Source organism: Cyprinus carpio, chromosome B22, assembly GCF_018340385.1.
Source record: "Cyprinus carpio isolate SPL01 chromosome B22, ASM1834038v1, whole genome shotgun sequence".
Taxonomy (NCBI): Eukaryota; Metazoa; Chordata; class Actinopteri; order Cypriniformes; family Cyprinidae; genus Cyprinus; species Cyprinus carpio.
Window position 1 is genome coordinate 30,072,126 of NC_056618.1, and position 14,563 is coordinate 30,086,688.

General features: G+C 38.4%; 1 protein-coding gene across 3 annotated transcripts; it reads right to left on the reverse strand.

Annotated features, from left to right (window-relative positions):
* Positions 1 to 7,489: 7,489 nt before the first annotated feature.
* Positions 7,490 to 14,104, reverse strand: LOC109108693. Of its 3 annotated transcripts, XM_042749484.1 has the most exons (3): positions 13,855 to 14,104; positions 13,009 to 13,090; positions 8,976 to 11,837 (listed from the first exon to the last, which is right to left on the reverse strand). In XM_042749484.1, exon 3 carries the CDS (start codon positions 11,146 to 11,148, stop codon positions 9,781 to 9,783), a length of 1,368 nt encoding a protein of 455 aa, XP_042605418.1. In that variant the 5' UTR covers positions 11,149 to 11,837; positions 13,009 to 13,090; positions 13,855 to 14,104; the 3' UTR covers positions 8,976 to 9,780. The 3 variants fall into 3 exon arrangements, 2 of the variants coding, with proteins under 2 accessions (XP_042605418.1, XP_042605417.1); XR_006157972.1 differs by adding an exon at positions 7,490 to 7,848 and having other exon boundaries at positions 9,350 to 14,104; XM_042749483.1 differs by having other exon boundaries at positions 8,976 to 13,090.
* Positions 14,105 to 14,563: the final 459 nt, after the last annotated feature.

Here is a 14,563-nt window from a genome sequence, read left to right on the forward strand (position 1 = left end):
GCTTCTACAGAATCGTTTCTGTTGGCCATCTCTTAGGAGGGACACCACTAATCTGATCCATCAGCGCAACATTTGCAACACAAATCTTCATGTCAGCTACCTGAAGGACCGTTGCAACCTCTGCCCATACCTCAACGCCCCTGGTCACACATCGCCGTGGACTTCATCACCGACCTGCCCCGCTCCAATAGCCACACCACTATCCTAACAGTTATATACAGTTTCTCTGGAGAGGTCTCATTACCCTACCCAAGCTTCCTACTGCATTAGAGACAGCCGAAAACCTATGTGAACTTGTATTCTGCTTCTATGGTTTACCCAAGGATGTAGTTTCTGACCGGGGTCCCCAGTTCACCTCTCGGTTATGGTCAGCATTTTTCAAGGTGTTGGGGGTAAACGTAAGCTGTCCCAGCAGTCAATGACTGGATTCAAAGGAGTGAAAAGACCTGGAACCAAGCTCATCATCATCTTCAGCGTGCAGTCAGATGACAAAAGGAGCAAGCCGATACACCCGGGGTCAATGGGTATGGTTATCCACCCGGGACCTCCATCTCCGCCTGCCATGTCACAAACTCAGTCCCAGGTACGTGGGCCCTTTTAAGATAATTCGACAAATAAACCCTGTATCCTTTGAATTGACATTACCTAATCATTTCCGTGTATCTCCCACTTTTCATGTCTCCCTGCTGAAGCCAGCTGTTGGTCGCGGTGAGGGGGGAGAGGAGTTGCCACAGGACCGGGGTCCCCTGCCCATCTTAGTGGAAGGCGAGGAGGCCTATCAGGTTCGAGAGCTGCTCGATTCCAGGCGCCAGGGGAAGAATTCTCCAGTATCTGGTCGATTGGGAGGGTTACGGTCTGGAGGAAAGGTCTTGGGTCAGTGTGGACGACATCCTGGACCCTAATTTGGTGGAGGAGATTCGCCGCGACCACCCCGATAGGCTGGCCCCCAGACCCCGTGGGAGACCCTGGTGTCGACCGCCTCCTAGCTTCTGGAAAAGCTCGCAGGGAGCGGGCTCTGTCACAGAGAGTGTTTCTGAAACTCCCTCTCTGGGCCAGCAGAGGGCTCCATCACCGGAGTTTTGATAATTCTCTCTGCACTACATCTCCCATGAGCACCGTACCTGGCACTGATCATCTCCGACACCTGTGCCTCATTAACCCAGCTATTTATAGCAGGCTCACTGCAAAGTCTTGTTTTGCCTTGGTGAAAATTTCTGAGCATTTGTTTCTGTATCATTGGACTACCTACTGTTATTACCCTGCCTGCCTTCGTTTCTGACCCTTTGCCGCCTGCCTCTTGGACTGTGTACTTCTCTTGGATTGTTGTTGTTGTTTGATTGCCGCCTGCCCCGACCTTGAGGTTGGTAACTGTTTCTGATTCTGTCTGATCTTCTATACTGACTTACCTGTGCACTGACCTCTGCTTGTACGACCACGTTTACTAATAAAGCTGCTAATGGATTCCAGTCATTGAATCATTACACATACACATTTGAGTTTCTATTGGTCCGTGGTGGTCACACAATCGGTGGGTGTGTTCTTATATTGGTCCGTGGTGGTGTTTTTTTTTTTTTTTTTTTTTTTTTTTCCGGTTAGTTTCTCATTCAACAGAGGTCAGGCAAGAGAGAACAACATCTCCTAGTCACTAGCAACATGAATACACTGGAGTGTCGAATAGCTGAGCTGCACAGATATATCCGCACCTTTAAGATCGCTCGTGGAGAGACTTAAAAGATTCAGAGAAAGCATTAATTCCTAGAAAGAAATACCAACGAAGCTTGGTGTCAACAGATATTTATTAATTTTTTATTTTTTTAGAGTAGATACAGTAATAATAGTCAGGGTGACTGTAAAGATGAACCAATTCAAAGAACGAGCAAACCTATAAAGGAAAGATTTTTATGAGTGTTTGAAAAAGTGCAAAAGTGCAGGTGAATTTGCCTTTAATTTTCTCCAAAACCATACAGTAAAAAGACTTGAAAATTAAAATAGCAATGGTCAGGGACACTGTGAACAGGAATCAATTGAAATAATGAGCAAACAATGATATGAATTAAATATAATGAGTGAATTTGTCATTGATTTTCTTCAAAACCATAGAGTTATTTTTTTCTTTTTTTTTAATGAATACAGTAATAGTCAGGGCAACTGTAAACAGGAATCAATAAAAAGAACGAACAGATCTGTAAAAGAAAGATTTTTATGAAGGTTTGAAAATGGGACATGATGTAAAAGTGTTTATACACTTATTAATTTTCTCCAAAATTATACAGTAAAAATATTTGAAAAAGGGTTGGAAAATGGGACACAGTGCAAGTGGTAGGACGGATTTTGTTGTTATGCATGATTTTGCTTTTAGTTTTCTCCAAAACTATACAGTAAAATGCCTTGAAAATGAATAGAGTGATATTCAGAGTCACAGTAAAATGCCTTGAAAATGAATAGAGTGATATTCAGAGTCATTTAATTCATATTAAAGTCTGGAATATGTGGAAACAATCCAAGTGCAATAATGGAGTTTGATGTTTTGGGTGAATTTGCTTTTAGTTTTCTCCAAAACTATACAGTAAAATTACTTAAAAATGAAGACAATGTAAGGGAAACAGGTCAATTTAGCTCAAAGGGAATCATTTAAGATTTTAAAGGGAATTTGGACAGAATCACTGTTTTACAGCTGATCACTGAGTCGACCCACGATTCATTGAACGAGTCGTGTAACTTCAGCTCTACAATGTATATAAATTTTCAAAAGTAAAGTGAAAACACTATTAATTAGCACAGTTACAATATTGGCAGTTTAAGACATTAACTTTTAAGCACAAAACACAAGTTACTTCTCTTTTCAAATATAACCCAGATAGCAAACTGACTCCGCAACGGATCCGCCCCAGAGGTATTTATTAAGCACCTGATCCGCCGCAGATCCGATCTGGACCCGTTTATTAAGTGGGTCATTTGGTCTGGATACCTTTCAGATCACTCTCGAACTAGTATTCTGGCCACAACTCGCTACACAGAAATATTTAAAATCTAAATGGATCAACATCAGATAGACTGGATTGCTCTATAAAAGCATGAATATTTAATGTTTGCCTTTATTAATATTAATAAAACATGATGAAATCTTTCAGACCTTTAGCCAGTTACAATAAAACTATAAAAATAGTCTGTAAATGTATTTACAATCTGTAATTACTATTATTACTTTTATATTTTAATTATTTATGTACATTAATAGGTATTGAATAGAATTATTACAGAAAATGAAATGCGACCATAAATTGTACCAAAAACATTTTTTATTTAATGAAAAATAAGACTTTACAACATTAAGAAGAGTAAATATTTGAGCAACATTTTTTTGTAAACAGTTGTACTGCTTAATTTTTTTATTTTATTTTTGTATAAACTGGATTTTTAAATAGATTTTGTTTAGTTTTATTTGAATAGAATAGTTTATTTGAGTTGATTCTTTGAATATAAAAAAAATTTATATTTAATTTTATTTTTTTTGATTTATTCTATTGTAACTGTTGCTATTTTAAATGAACACTTCAAAACACTGAAGTTACCAATGAAACTCTGAAAAACTCTACTGCTGGGTGCTCACAGTGGGACGGTTCCTTGAGCTTCCCCTATCAGCTGCCAGGCTGAACCACCGTTTTGTGTGTTTTGTAATTTCATCATCAGTGGCGGCACGTGATACATGGCTCTTTCTCACAGCACCTGTAATACACAAGCAGATTTTCATTTAAAATGTGTTGATAATGATGAGAAGCCCTAGGCATTTTTACTCGATATGGATTAATATAAAAGCCAATCATACAGCAGAAATATGCGACAACAGCCAATCAGCATGCAGCTTCAAACATTCACGTCAAAGAACAAAGTCAATTTCCTATAGCACTTTGCAAAGAAAACTCGACAAGGACGACAAAAATGAGTGGAAGCAGCCACGAAAGTGAAACTAACCTCGATTTATTATTCAAAAATTATGAAATTGTCGACAAAAAGGTAGCACGAATTCAGTTATATGGAAGTGGTTTGGTTATTTGAAAAGCGACCAGGCGCAGATTAAAACGATCTGTAAAATATGTCGTCGGACGGTAAAAAACAAGACCTGGCAACACAACCAACCTATTCCATCACAGTGCTTCCCACACATACCCTGCGTCTCAGTCTGCTCCCTAGCTTCCTAAGTCGTGAATCAGTATATCATGTAAATGAATGTGGCCGACTCCCTGATCAGTGCCCTGACTACTGAACTTGGGAGCTGATTGAGGCGCACCCATAGACTTTACTTGGGTGGGTCGCCCAGGTATATTAACGGCCGCCCAAGTATATTTGTAGACACATTTATGCTTTTATTACTTTTATCCTCTCAGACATTTGTATCCGCCAAGATAATGAAACCATCCATGATTGATTAACTAGTGGAAAATCTCCCCTCGCCCTACGTGTTTCGTACCTGCTCGTTATGTGTGCGTCAGAACTGTTTACTCCCGCTGACATTCCCACATGCGCTGCAGAGATGCGGTGGATATTTCACAAAGAGCGTTGCATGTTGCAATGTCACAAGGCGGCACTGTTGTGCGTTCTACATGCTCACGCAACACCGCTTCAGGCTGCTTCAAAGTGATTCTCAATTAATGATTAACAATTGCTAATGAACTGGAGTTGATGAATTCTGGACAATGTCTACTTTATGGCCTTCATATAAAATGTTTAAGACGGTTGTAAGAATCTTAAGGATCAGCCTGCAATTGTGTAGACATTTCAAAATATTTCGGGCTTGTTTATAATTAAAAGTCACACGCTAAGTAGGTAAGTTGTCTTAATATTTTAAGGCCAAATGTGTAATCTGTTTTTGTCAATAAACTATACTTTAAAATGTAATTAATAAACCCTCAAATTTTTGTGGCTTTAGTCATAGCTGGCAGCATTAACAGTTTATATATCGAAATATATATCGATTATCGATCGATATGGGAAAAAAATTATTGAGATTACATTTTTGCCATATCGCCCAGCCCTACTCTAGCGGTTAATAAACAGAACTTCATGCATCTTGCGGAAGAACATTATAGCCTGAGCTACTTCTCTCTGTTTATCTCTATGATGAGTCATGCAGATACTGGAAATATTTATTACATTTACTTACACAGGAGGAACTTCTTGGACTCCATCTGGTTGAATGCCTTTTTCCCATTCACGCCCTTCCAGTTGATCCTCCTCCCAACGTCATCATGGAACATGCGGGAAAGGATATTTTGTGTCATGGCCCCCAACAGTTGCAAGGGAAGAAATCTAAAATGTAACAAAAATCCTGTCAATTTCTTATATATTAAAGAGTTAGTTCACCCAAAAATGAAAATTCTGTCATTAATTACTCACCCTCATGTTGTTCTACACCCGTAAGGCCTTCATTCAACTTCGGAACACAAATTAAGATATTTTGATTAAATCTGATGGCATAGTGAGGCCTGCATTCAAAGCAATGACATTTCCTCTCTCAAGATCCATAAAGGTACTAAAAACATATTTAATGTGAGTTCAGTGGTTCTACCTAAATATTATAAAAGCAACAAGAATTATTGTGGACCAAAAAACAAAACGACTTTTCAACAATATTGTGATGGGCTAATTTCAAAACACTGCTTCGGATCTTTACAAACTGAATCAGTAACTCGGATCTCCTATCAAAAACGGCTAAACTGCTGAAATCACGTGACATTGGCGCTCCGAGTCACTGATTCGATTCGTAAAGCTCCGAAGCAGTGTTTTGAAAACGGCCCATCACTATATTGTAGGAAAGTCGTTATTTCGTTTTTTTGGCGCACAAAAAGTGTTCTTGTCGCTTTATAATATTAAGATTGAACCACTGAACTAACATGAACTGTTTTAAATATGTTTTTAGTACCTTTATAGATCTTGAGAGGAAATGTCATTTCTTTGAATGCAGGCCTCACTGAGCCATCGGATTTAATCAAAATATCTTAATTTGTGTTCGAAGATGAACCAAGGTCTTACGGGTGTAGAACGACATAAGGGGGATAAATGAATGACATTTTCATTTTTGGGTGAACTAACACTTTAACAGAGGGAAATAAATGTCCCCTGTGCCATATATTTTATGTTTAGTGTATATAACAGCATTTATATTGACAGTTTTGGGAAAACTGCACTCAAAAATACATCTGGTACAGTTTGCCCAAATTGCTTAATGGGACCATCTGGTAGTGAAACCTTAAGGCTTGTGCACACCAGGGCGATTACTGCGCGCATTTATCGCCAATGTTTAATGCCTCGTGACTAAACAAAGGGCGCTAATGTGAGTGTGCACACCAACGCGCAAAACGGCAGGCGTAAGTTTCTGCTGAAGTTACAGTAAAACACGACTTGGTGACGCTCAAGCACAAAACGGTCTTGCCGAGCACACATTGATAGACGACAACGAAGAGGAATCAGCCGATAGATTTCCCCATGTTCTCCTCTTAACTATGGGATGTATCCAATATCTGCGTCTTTTCTGTCGTCTTTCCTCATTCAACAGAATAATAATTTTTTTCATCGCTGGAGCTCCTTGTCAGCAGACAGACAAGGGACACGGAGGTAAGTGGTACAAATAACAGCAGGTTTATTAAACAACGATTGAGACAACACTGGCGAGAGGAGAGTCCAGGTAAGCGGGCGGGGAGCGGGAAAGTCTTGCGTGGCTTATCTAAGTCTGATAGTGTCTTTGTGTTTCCCAGAGGATCTGGAGGGAGCTGAGGAGCGTGTAGACAGTGGAGAACATCAGCTGGGGAGAACTAGGACGTATCACAGGAACAACAGGTAAGTGGGTCAGGTGAAACAACATTGTAAGGTTGAGACCAGACAGTGAGTGAACAGAAGGAGTGCAGGTATATAGTGCAGGCTGTAAAGTGTAAAGATGCGCATTGCCACCTTGTGTACCAGGGTATTTCTATTTTTCAAAAAGCCCCTCTACTGTCAGGGAGTGAATTTGCATGTTCACTTGGCACATCGCCAGTGAAAATTGCTTGGGTATGAACACAAAGACAGTTTTATTTAGTCTCACTGGTAAAGACCTTTTTTTATTTAAAACCAAATTTAAAAACTAAAACAAATACTGAATGCTGATTAAGAAACATCTTCTTGAATGTGTGTTGATTGTGTTGTTTGGATTGTAGAACTATGCAGTTGTTGCCTTTAATTTCACATGGTTACATCTTTTCATTTAAGGCCAGTTCTATGTAGTTTCAACCCAATTCAAAAACAAAAGCTAAATGCTGATGTCTGTGCCATCTATGTTTGTATTGAATAGGCTACTTACTGTGCAGTTACTGCCGTTAATTTCAGATGGTTAAGGTTATTGTTTTCAATAGCCAAAAGCCAGTTTGGCCTATTAAATACCAAATAAACATCTTGTTTATGTATACTTTCCTTCTTTCTTGTTTGTTGCTTAAAGAAAAAAAAAAATCGGAATCGGCCAGTTTGCTTGTAAAAAATCGGTATCGTAATCGGCCATGAAAAATCATGATCGGTGCATCCCTAATTAAATGTTTTTTTTTTTTTTTCAATTACATAAGGGCAAAATATTTTGATATTTGCTTACAATAGTCATTTTGATTCCAAAACATAAATGAATAGCATACCACATGTTTTAATAACTCTGACATCATATGTTTTCCAGTCAGGTCCAGGCTCCTCCGAATTTTTCACTGCCCTGTTTACTCTTTCATCATTTCTATAGTTTGGCCAATAGACAACTCCATCTCTGCACCACGTTTGTGGCACCACTGCTACCGTTTTGTTGATCAGGAACTCGATTAAGTGGAACATCCTTAACTGAGAAGGAAAGAAACAAACAGCAACACAGAAATATAACTTTTTTGTTTCAAGAAGTTCTGAAACTATTGTTATTAATCAAATACATTTTATAGCCATCATTATTAATCAATTATTGCTGTGGCATATGAATGTGTTGTGAATTAGCTGGAAAGTTTTTGTGAGAAGAATCGTTAGTGAATGAGACCCAATGATTTGCTGATCACACTGTTTTTACTTTCTTTTTAGCCTAAGCTTTTCTGGGTCAGTTCGTCTACCTTGTTTCACCAAGTGCATAGTGTAATTGCATAGGGGTCACTTTAAAAAGAAGATGTAAAAGCGGTCGCACACCGGACGAGAAGCGCAGCGCCGTGTCGCGCCACATGTAGGACAACTCGAGGTATCGCACACCGGACGCGCACATTCTATACGCTGGAGCTCAATATCGAATTAAGTTCTGAGCAGCAAGATGAATGAGATTTGACTTCATTTATTATTATTATTATTTTACATATATTATTTTAATAGATAATAGCTCAGTTTTGAACGTTAATTAATGAAAAGAATATGTGTTATAATTTAGTCTAGACTATCATTAGTATTCTAGATTGCCATTCATCAATTGTTTTGTATTATTATAAGCAATTTCAACATTTCTAATGCTGTAGCTACTAATACTGATTTGTTTGCTCAATAAAAACAAAAAAGCCACATATTTTTTTGTAGGTATGCTTATTTCTTAACGTTTCTAAGGACTGTCACTGAACATTTTACCTCAGATCGAAAATTAGACATTCTTACCTGAAAAACCGATGACAAACGCTATCTTCCTCTACGTTTATGACTTTCTCATGTTGTCTTTGAAGAATCTATGGTTGGTTGCATATAATTCTGGGTATTTCCGTGCCGTGTCGTTGACTAGTTTTTTGTCTTTTGCGGTCCGCTACTCCGCTATTTAAATGGCTGCCGACAACATTGAATGTAATCACGACAGGCAAATACTGTATTAAATGTATTAAATGTCTCGAAAGAAAAATAAAAGATTAAAAGCACTACGCACTACGTTTATTATACATTTAATTATATATGTTATATATGTTAACATTTTATTCAAGCTATACAACTAATGTAAGTAGTATTTTGCAGCAGTGGTATCTTGGTATAATGTATGAAAAACGGTTTGAAACAAATATTATGTTATTTAATACAAAACTATGCAGATGGCGTCCTGAGTCGTAGCTGGGCGCTGCGGACAGACGCCAAATGGCGCCGGCGGTGTGTGTACACTCATAGTAAACAATGTGTTCGAATTTTAAAGACTTGGCGCTTCTCATCCGGTGTGCGACCCCCTTAAGCTGGTCATCCAATAAAAATCGGGTATGGTCAAAAAATCGGAATTACAGTTTAAATGTGGCCTTATTAAGCTCAACTGAATCAACAATGAACTGTCAACTTACTGCGAAGTTACTTTGAAACAATCTGTACTGTATAAATAAAAATGACTTTGAACACAAGTACTTACAGACAATTGTTATCCAGTTTCAGACTGCAGTATTTGTGGTGATGCATGGTGATGTCTTTTGTCACTGTGCCTGATCCTAATTTTGCATAAACCTGTCCAGTGAAAACTATTGTGCAACCGCATCAGTTCTTACTGCTAATATATGAACACAAGAGCTACAACTAAAACTACCATCAATACTACCACCATCATTTTCCCCAGGAAAATATTACAAGCTAAAAATGGCTTCATCCTTTGCCTTTTAACTGCCAATAAAAAAAAGAAAAAGCTGATAAGCCTCTGTAACCTCAAAGGTTTAGTTCACCCAAAAATGAAAACAGTATGGGGGAGTAAAATGATGATGAAATGAGTAAATTAATTTAAATTTTTGGGTGAACTAAACCTTTAACCTGTGGAGTTTTTGTTGTTTCTAATTGTAGCGCGAGACATTCCTAAAATGTATGAAATAAGGGTATGGCCACAAAACCATCCCTATGAGGTAAAGCAACACATTTCTGGACAAGCTCTGAAGCTTTAACACACTTGAGTATATCTGATGTTTGTGAAATGATATGGATATTCAGATATTCAGAATTGAATGGGTAAGTGAAGAACAAAGATTTCTCTGAAAATTCTTTGTATACTACGTACACTCCATCACTGCATTCCACAATGTTATGTATAATGCAAATCTCATTTCCAATGACAAACATGTTATCCCCAGTTGAAACTTTAACTGTCCACTTGTCACATGCCATCTCACCATACTGTGCTTTCACTGACAGTCCATCTACAAGTGGCCCAACAAAATGCTGTTTTTTAAAAGAGGCACCATTTAAAGGAGTTTCAGTAATTCTCATCTCTGACAATCGACGAATAATTTGGGCAAGGGGAAAGTCTGGTTTTCTAACAAGCCTTTTTAGCTTGTTCAGGTAACTTTCATAGGGAAATGCAGAAAATGCGTCAAGACAACCATGTCGTTGTACTTCATCTGCCAGATGAACCAAAGAATGTACATTATAAACAAGTTGATCTTTGCCATATATTTCACCAAAGTGAGAAACAAAAGATCTAAGCAAGGTGTGAGCATACTGTGTGTGGCAGGATAGTCTAGGACTTACTAAAATAGCAATACCAGAGAAGAGTAGCATGAAATTGCTGTACATATTTCGGTCCAGAAAGGTACCTAACACTACAGGTCCGGTGTACAGCAGAAACTGCCTAAACTCAGTTGCCTTCCAGCGATCTAACTCCCTCAGCGATCTGGGCTTTCGGGCAAACTCCACAGGAATATAGGAACGCATTTCTACTAGTTTAGCAGACATTCTTTCTGCTATGTTTGCAGGTACTCTGAAATTCAGAGGACCCCTGAGCCAAATATTCAACAAGCGCCTAACCACACCTAAACAAACCAAATGCATATAATCAAGAGGGAATTGTGAAACCATGCCAACACTACTGCCATGAAATGGATGTGGCCCCTCATGATGATGACTCTCATCAACCATGTTTTCAAATGAATCATCTGTCCTTAGAGGATAGTCTGTATATGGGTATGTCATGCGTCTGTTAATGTATTTTCCAGGCTGAGAACATTTGTCACAACCATGGTAGCCATTGTGGTTCTTTGTGTTTTTAACAAAGGACCTGGCTGGTGTGTCACAAATCACTGTGTCCAGTTCGAGCTTCAATGTCTTACCCTCTATTTCAAAACCTTTCTCAAGCTGTTGTAACTCAGCAACAAAATCTCCAAGAAACTCTTTTGCTGAGCTTGGTTTCTTTGGTCCACAAAACAAACCTATCACTACTGGTTCTTTCATGGGAACACTCAGTAGCAGACCAAGGATGGGCCACAGTTGCAGACTAGAGCTCTTGAACAAAGGAAGTCCATCTATGTTTATGTGCAACTTCAAACTGAATCCGTCTGCCAGTGTGTGTACGTATTTAGACAGCGTATTCCTAAGTGATGACAGAATACCAAAATAGTGGTATTGTCCCCCAGCCCTTTCTAGAATAGTGTACTTTGTCTTAGTCTTAAGGAGGGTTCTAGCATCCTTTGGAAGATCAGGATGGCAAATGCGAAGTATGCACAATAGGGCTGTCAAAGCAACCAAAGAAATGCCAAAGTGTATGGCCCAGTTGGAAATACTGTCAGAGAGTGAAAATGTCTCAGGCCGTTCATCTTCTGAATGTTCTGAATCAGATTTCTGAATCGGCCTATCACAGCTGCCAATCACGAAACCCTAATGTATGTCTGCATCTACCTCCATCCCACCTTCCTCCTCACTAAAGACTAGTCCAGTTGCAGTTTCTGAATAAGTTGGATTGTCTGGACTTTCTTCAAAAAGCTCTCTATTGACATCTACAAGGTCCCTCTCTGTTGTCACTTGAAAGTCAGTCAAATTTATGTAGTCATCCCTAATTTGTTTAAGTCGTTTATCTACGTCTACATGGGTCCTCCGTCTTAAGGTAGAGCTGGAGACAGGAACAGTTTTTCTATTCATCTTATCTAAAAGAAATGTTACAGAAACATAAAGACAGATTGCAACCAGTGAGTTGCGGAAAAGAACAAACATTTGTGTTTTCAAAAATAAATATACAGCAAGACTCGACAGTAAGGACTGCCCGATGCATGAAAGTGAAACCAACAAAGTAGGTTGTAAACCTAAAAAGTAGGTTTTTAAACAAAAACTTCTCTGAAAATTCTTTGTATACTATGTAAACTCCACTCACTGCTTTCCACAATGTTATATATAATGCAAATCTCGTTTCCAATGACAAACACAAACCTAAAAAACAGCCTAAAACATAGGTTTTTAAACTTCTAACCTTGTATGAATCTTTTGAAATCAAATGGCACGTGTATTACATGTTAAAAGTTGTAGTGTGGACAATTATCAGTAGGGCTGGACGATTATGACCTAAAATCAAAACCTCGATTAATTAAACATTTTACCTTGTTTAATAATTAACGATTATTTTATTTGTTTGTTTGTTTTGCCCTCATAGTTCACTTACAAGGTTTGTACTGTAAATTTTCTTGACTATTAAAGATGGGATATTTTTTCCTTTTGAAAAAGTGATCTGACATAACAGCTCACTTTCAGCAGTTATTTTATCTATGGTTCATAACATTTCTAACAGATTTCTGCTCGTTGTAAATCAGATAAAGATAAATTAGCACAGTACCAATATATAATGAGAGACATTGCTTGTGTGAATTAGTTATACCATTTCTCAATTAATTGTGAAGCTGTGGGTTGTAAATAGTTCCTTCAAAAGTAGAAAAATATATGCTAACTTTTGAGCTTCTAAGCTACTTTAGTGATAAATCACAGGACAGCGCTGACAACTAGTTTCTGTGTTCGTGCCACAATGCAGCTGCGCGAGCACGGTAGCTTGATATAATAATACACATCTGATCGTATAATCGTTTGAATGTCTAAACTGGCAAACCGTAGGCTAATACACATAAACCATAATACACATACAACTGACAAAGTTTAGTGAAGTCACAAGGCTCACTGCTCGCGTCCCGTCTCTGTGTTTTATGTCAATTACGTCGGTTAGAGGTTCTGAATTTTGGTTTCGATTACTTTTCGATTAATCGTCCAGCCCTAATTAACAGTATTTGACTAAATAGCTGGCTAAATCAAGTTTAAAACAGTTTTTAATCTTACTTTACTCAGATGTTCGGTAAAGATGAAATCGAAAGATGAAGTACTCCAAAAGCACACTGGTGGCACTTGAATGAGCTGTAAGCTGCAACAGAACACACACACACACACACACACACACACACACACACACACAGAGTAACTTATTAATTATGAATTAATATGGTAAGAAATAATGGTATGAATCTTTTGAAATGGCACATTTATTACATGTTAAAAGCTGTAGTTGTGGACCACTATCAGTATTTGACAAAATCAAGTTTAAAACAGTTTTTAATCTTACTTTCCTCAAACGAAAGATGAAATAGAAAGAAGAAATACTCCAAAAGCACACTGGTGGCACTTGAATGAGTTGTAAGCTGCAACAGTTCACACACACACGGTAACTTATTAATTATGAATTAATATGATATGAAATAATGATCTGAAACAACATTACATGAGGTGGAGAATAGTCATATGTAAACAAAAAAAAATAGACTCAAACAACTAGAAGTTCAGTAAAAAAAAAAAAAAACAGGTAACGTTAGGCCTAACATTAGCTTATCTCGCCTGCTATTTTACTCGAAAGAAGTGAAAATTTGCGTTTAGGTCGGATTGGACTGAAACCTTATTTAAAAAGCTTATTAAATCACCCCACCTCCGAGAAAGATAAAGAAATTCTGTCCAAATAGCGTTTTACTCAAAAGGTTATTTGCCAAATTACTTTTCACTCAAATCTGAGTTAACGCTAATGACACTGAAGAGCTAACTTGGCCACAGTCATTTTTAAAAATTACAAACATTCTAAAAAAAAAGCAATTAACGGTAAAGTTACTGGATAATAAAGCATATTTTAACTATTCTTACCGTGTTCAGTCTTCACCGACCTGTCGGCTCCAGCTTTTCCACGGTGAGGTGAAGGATTCAGTGACGACGACGACAACTGAAAAAGGCGCGTCCGGTCAGTGAATCCGCCCAGCGTCTGTGACGAGTCCGCAAACTGACAGTGCGCTGTGCGGAGGCGGGGCTTATTCTGTGCGCGTTGTCAAATTGAATCTGAGCGTACAGCGGAGCAGGCGACTTGAAGGCGGATTCGCCCCGGAGTCTGTTGCTATCTGGGAAATAAGGCTTTATTGGATAAATCTAAGACATATAAACTAATCTAACACACAAGCACATGCACTCACACATTCACAAAAGTTGCAGGAAGAGAGAACGTTAGGAAATAATGAGTTTAAGAGAATGAAAGTTTACAGCAATACGTGAAATTGCATACACATGAACAACCATCAATCACTTAATTAACCCTCGCATTGTGTTCCTCAATGAGGTTAAAATTATATTAGAAACACCAGTTCAGCTCAGTCTGGAGGTAAGTTACTTGCATTGCCTGTGTAAATGGGGTTCCCTTTGTTGTCATCGGTTTCCTGAGGTTGCTGATTGGCTGGATGTTCAGTAGTCGTTGAAGTGACATCTTGGGAAGCCTGTGGTTGGGAGTTGTCTGAAGACGCAGAGTTGTGGGCTGGTTGTAGTTTTAGGTGGGCACTCGAGGTCAGACTCTGAGACACGGCATTAC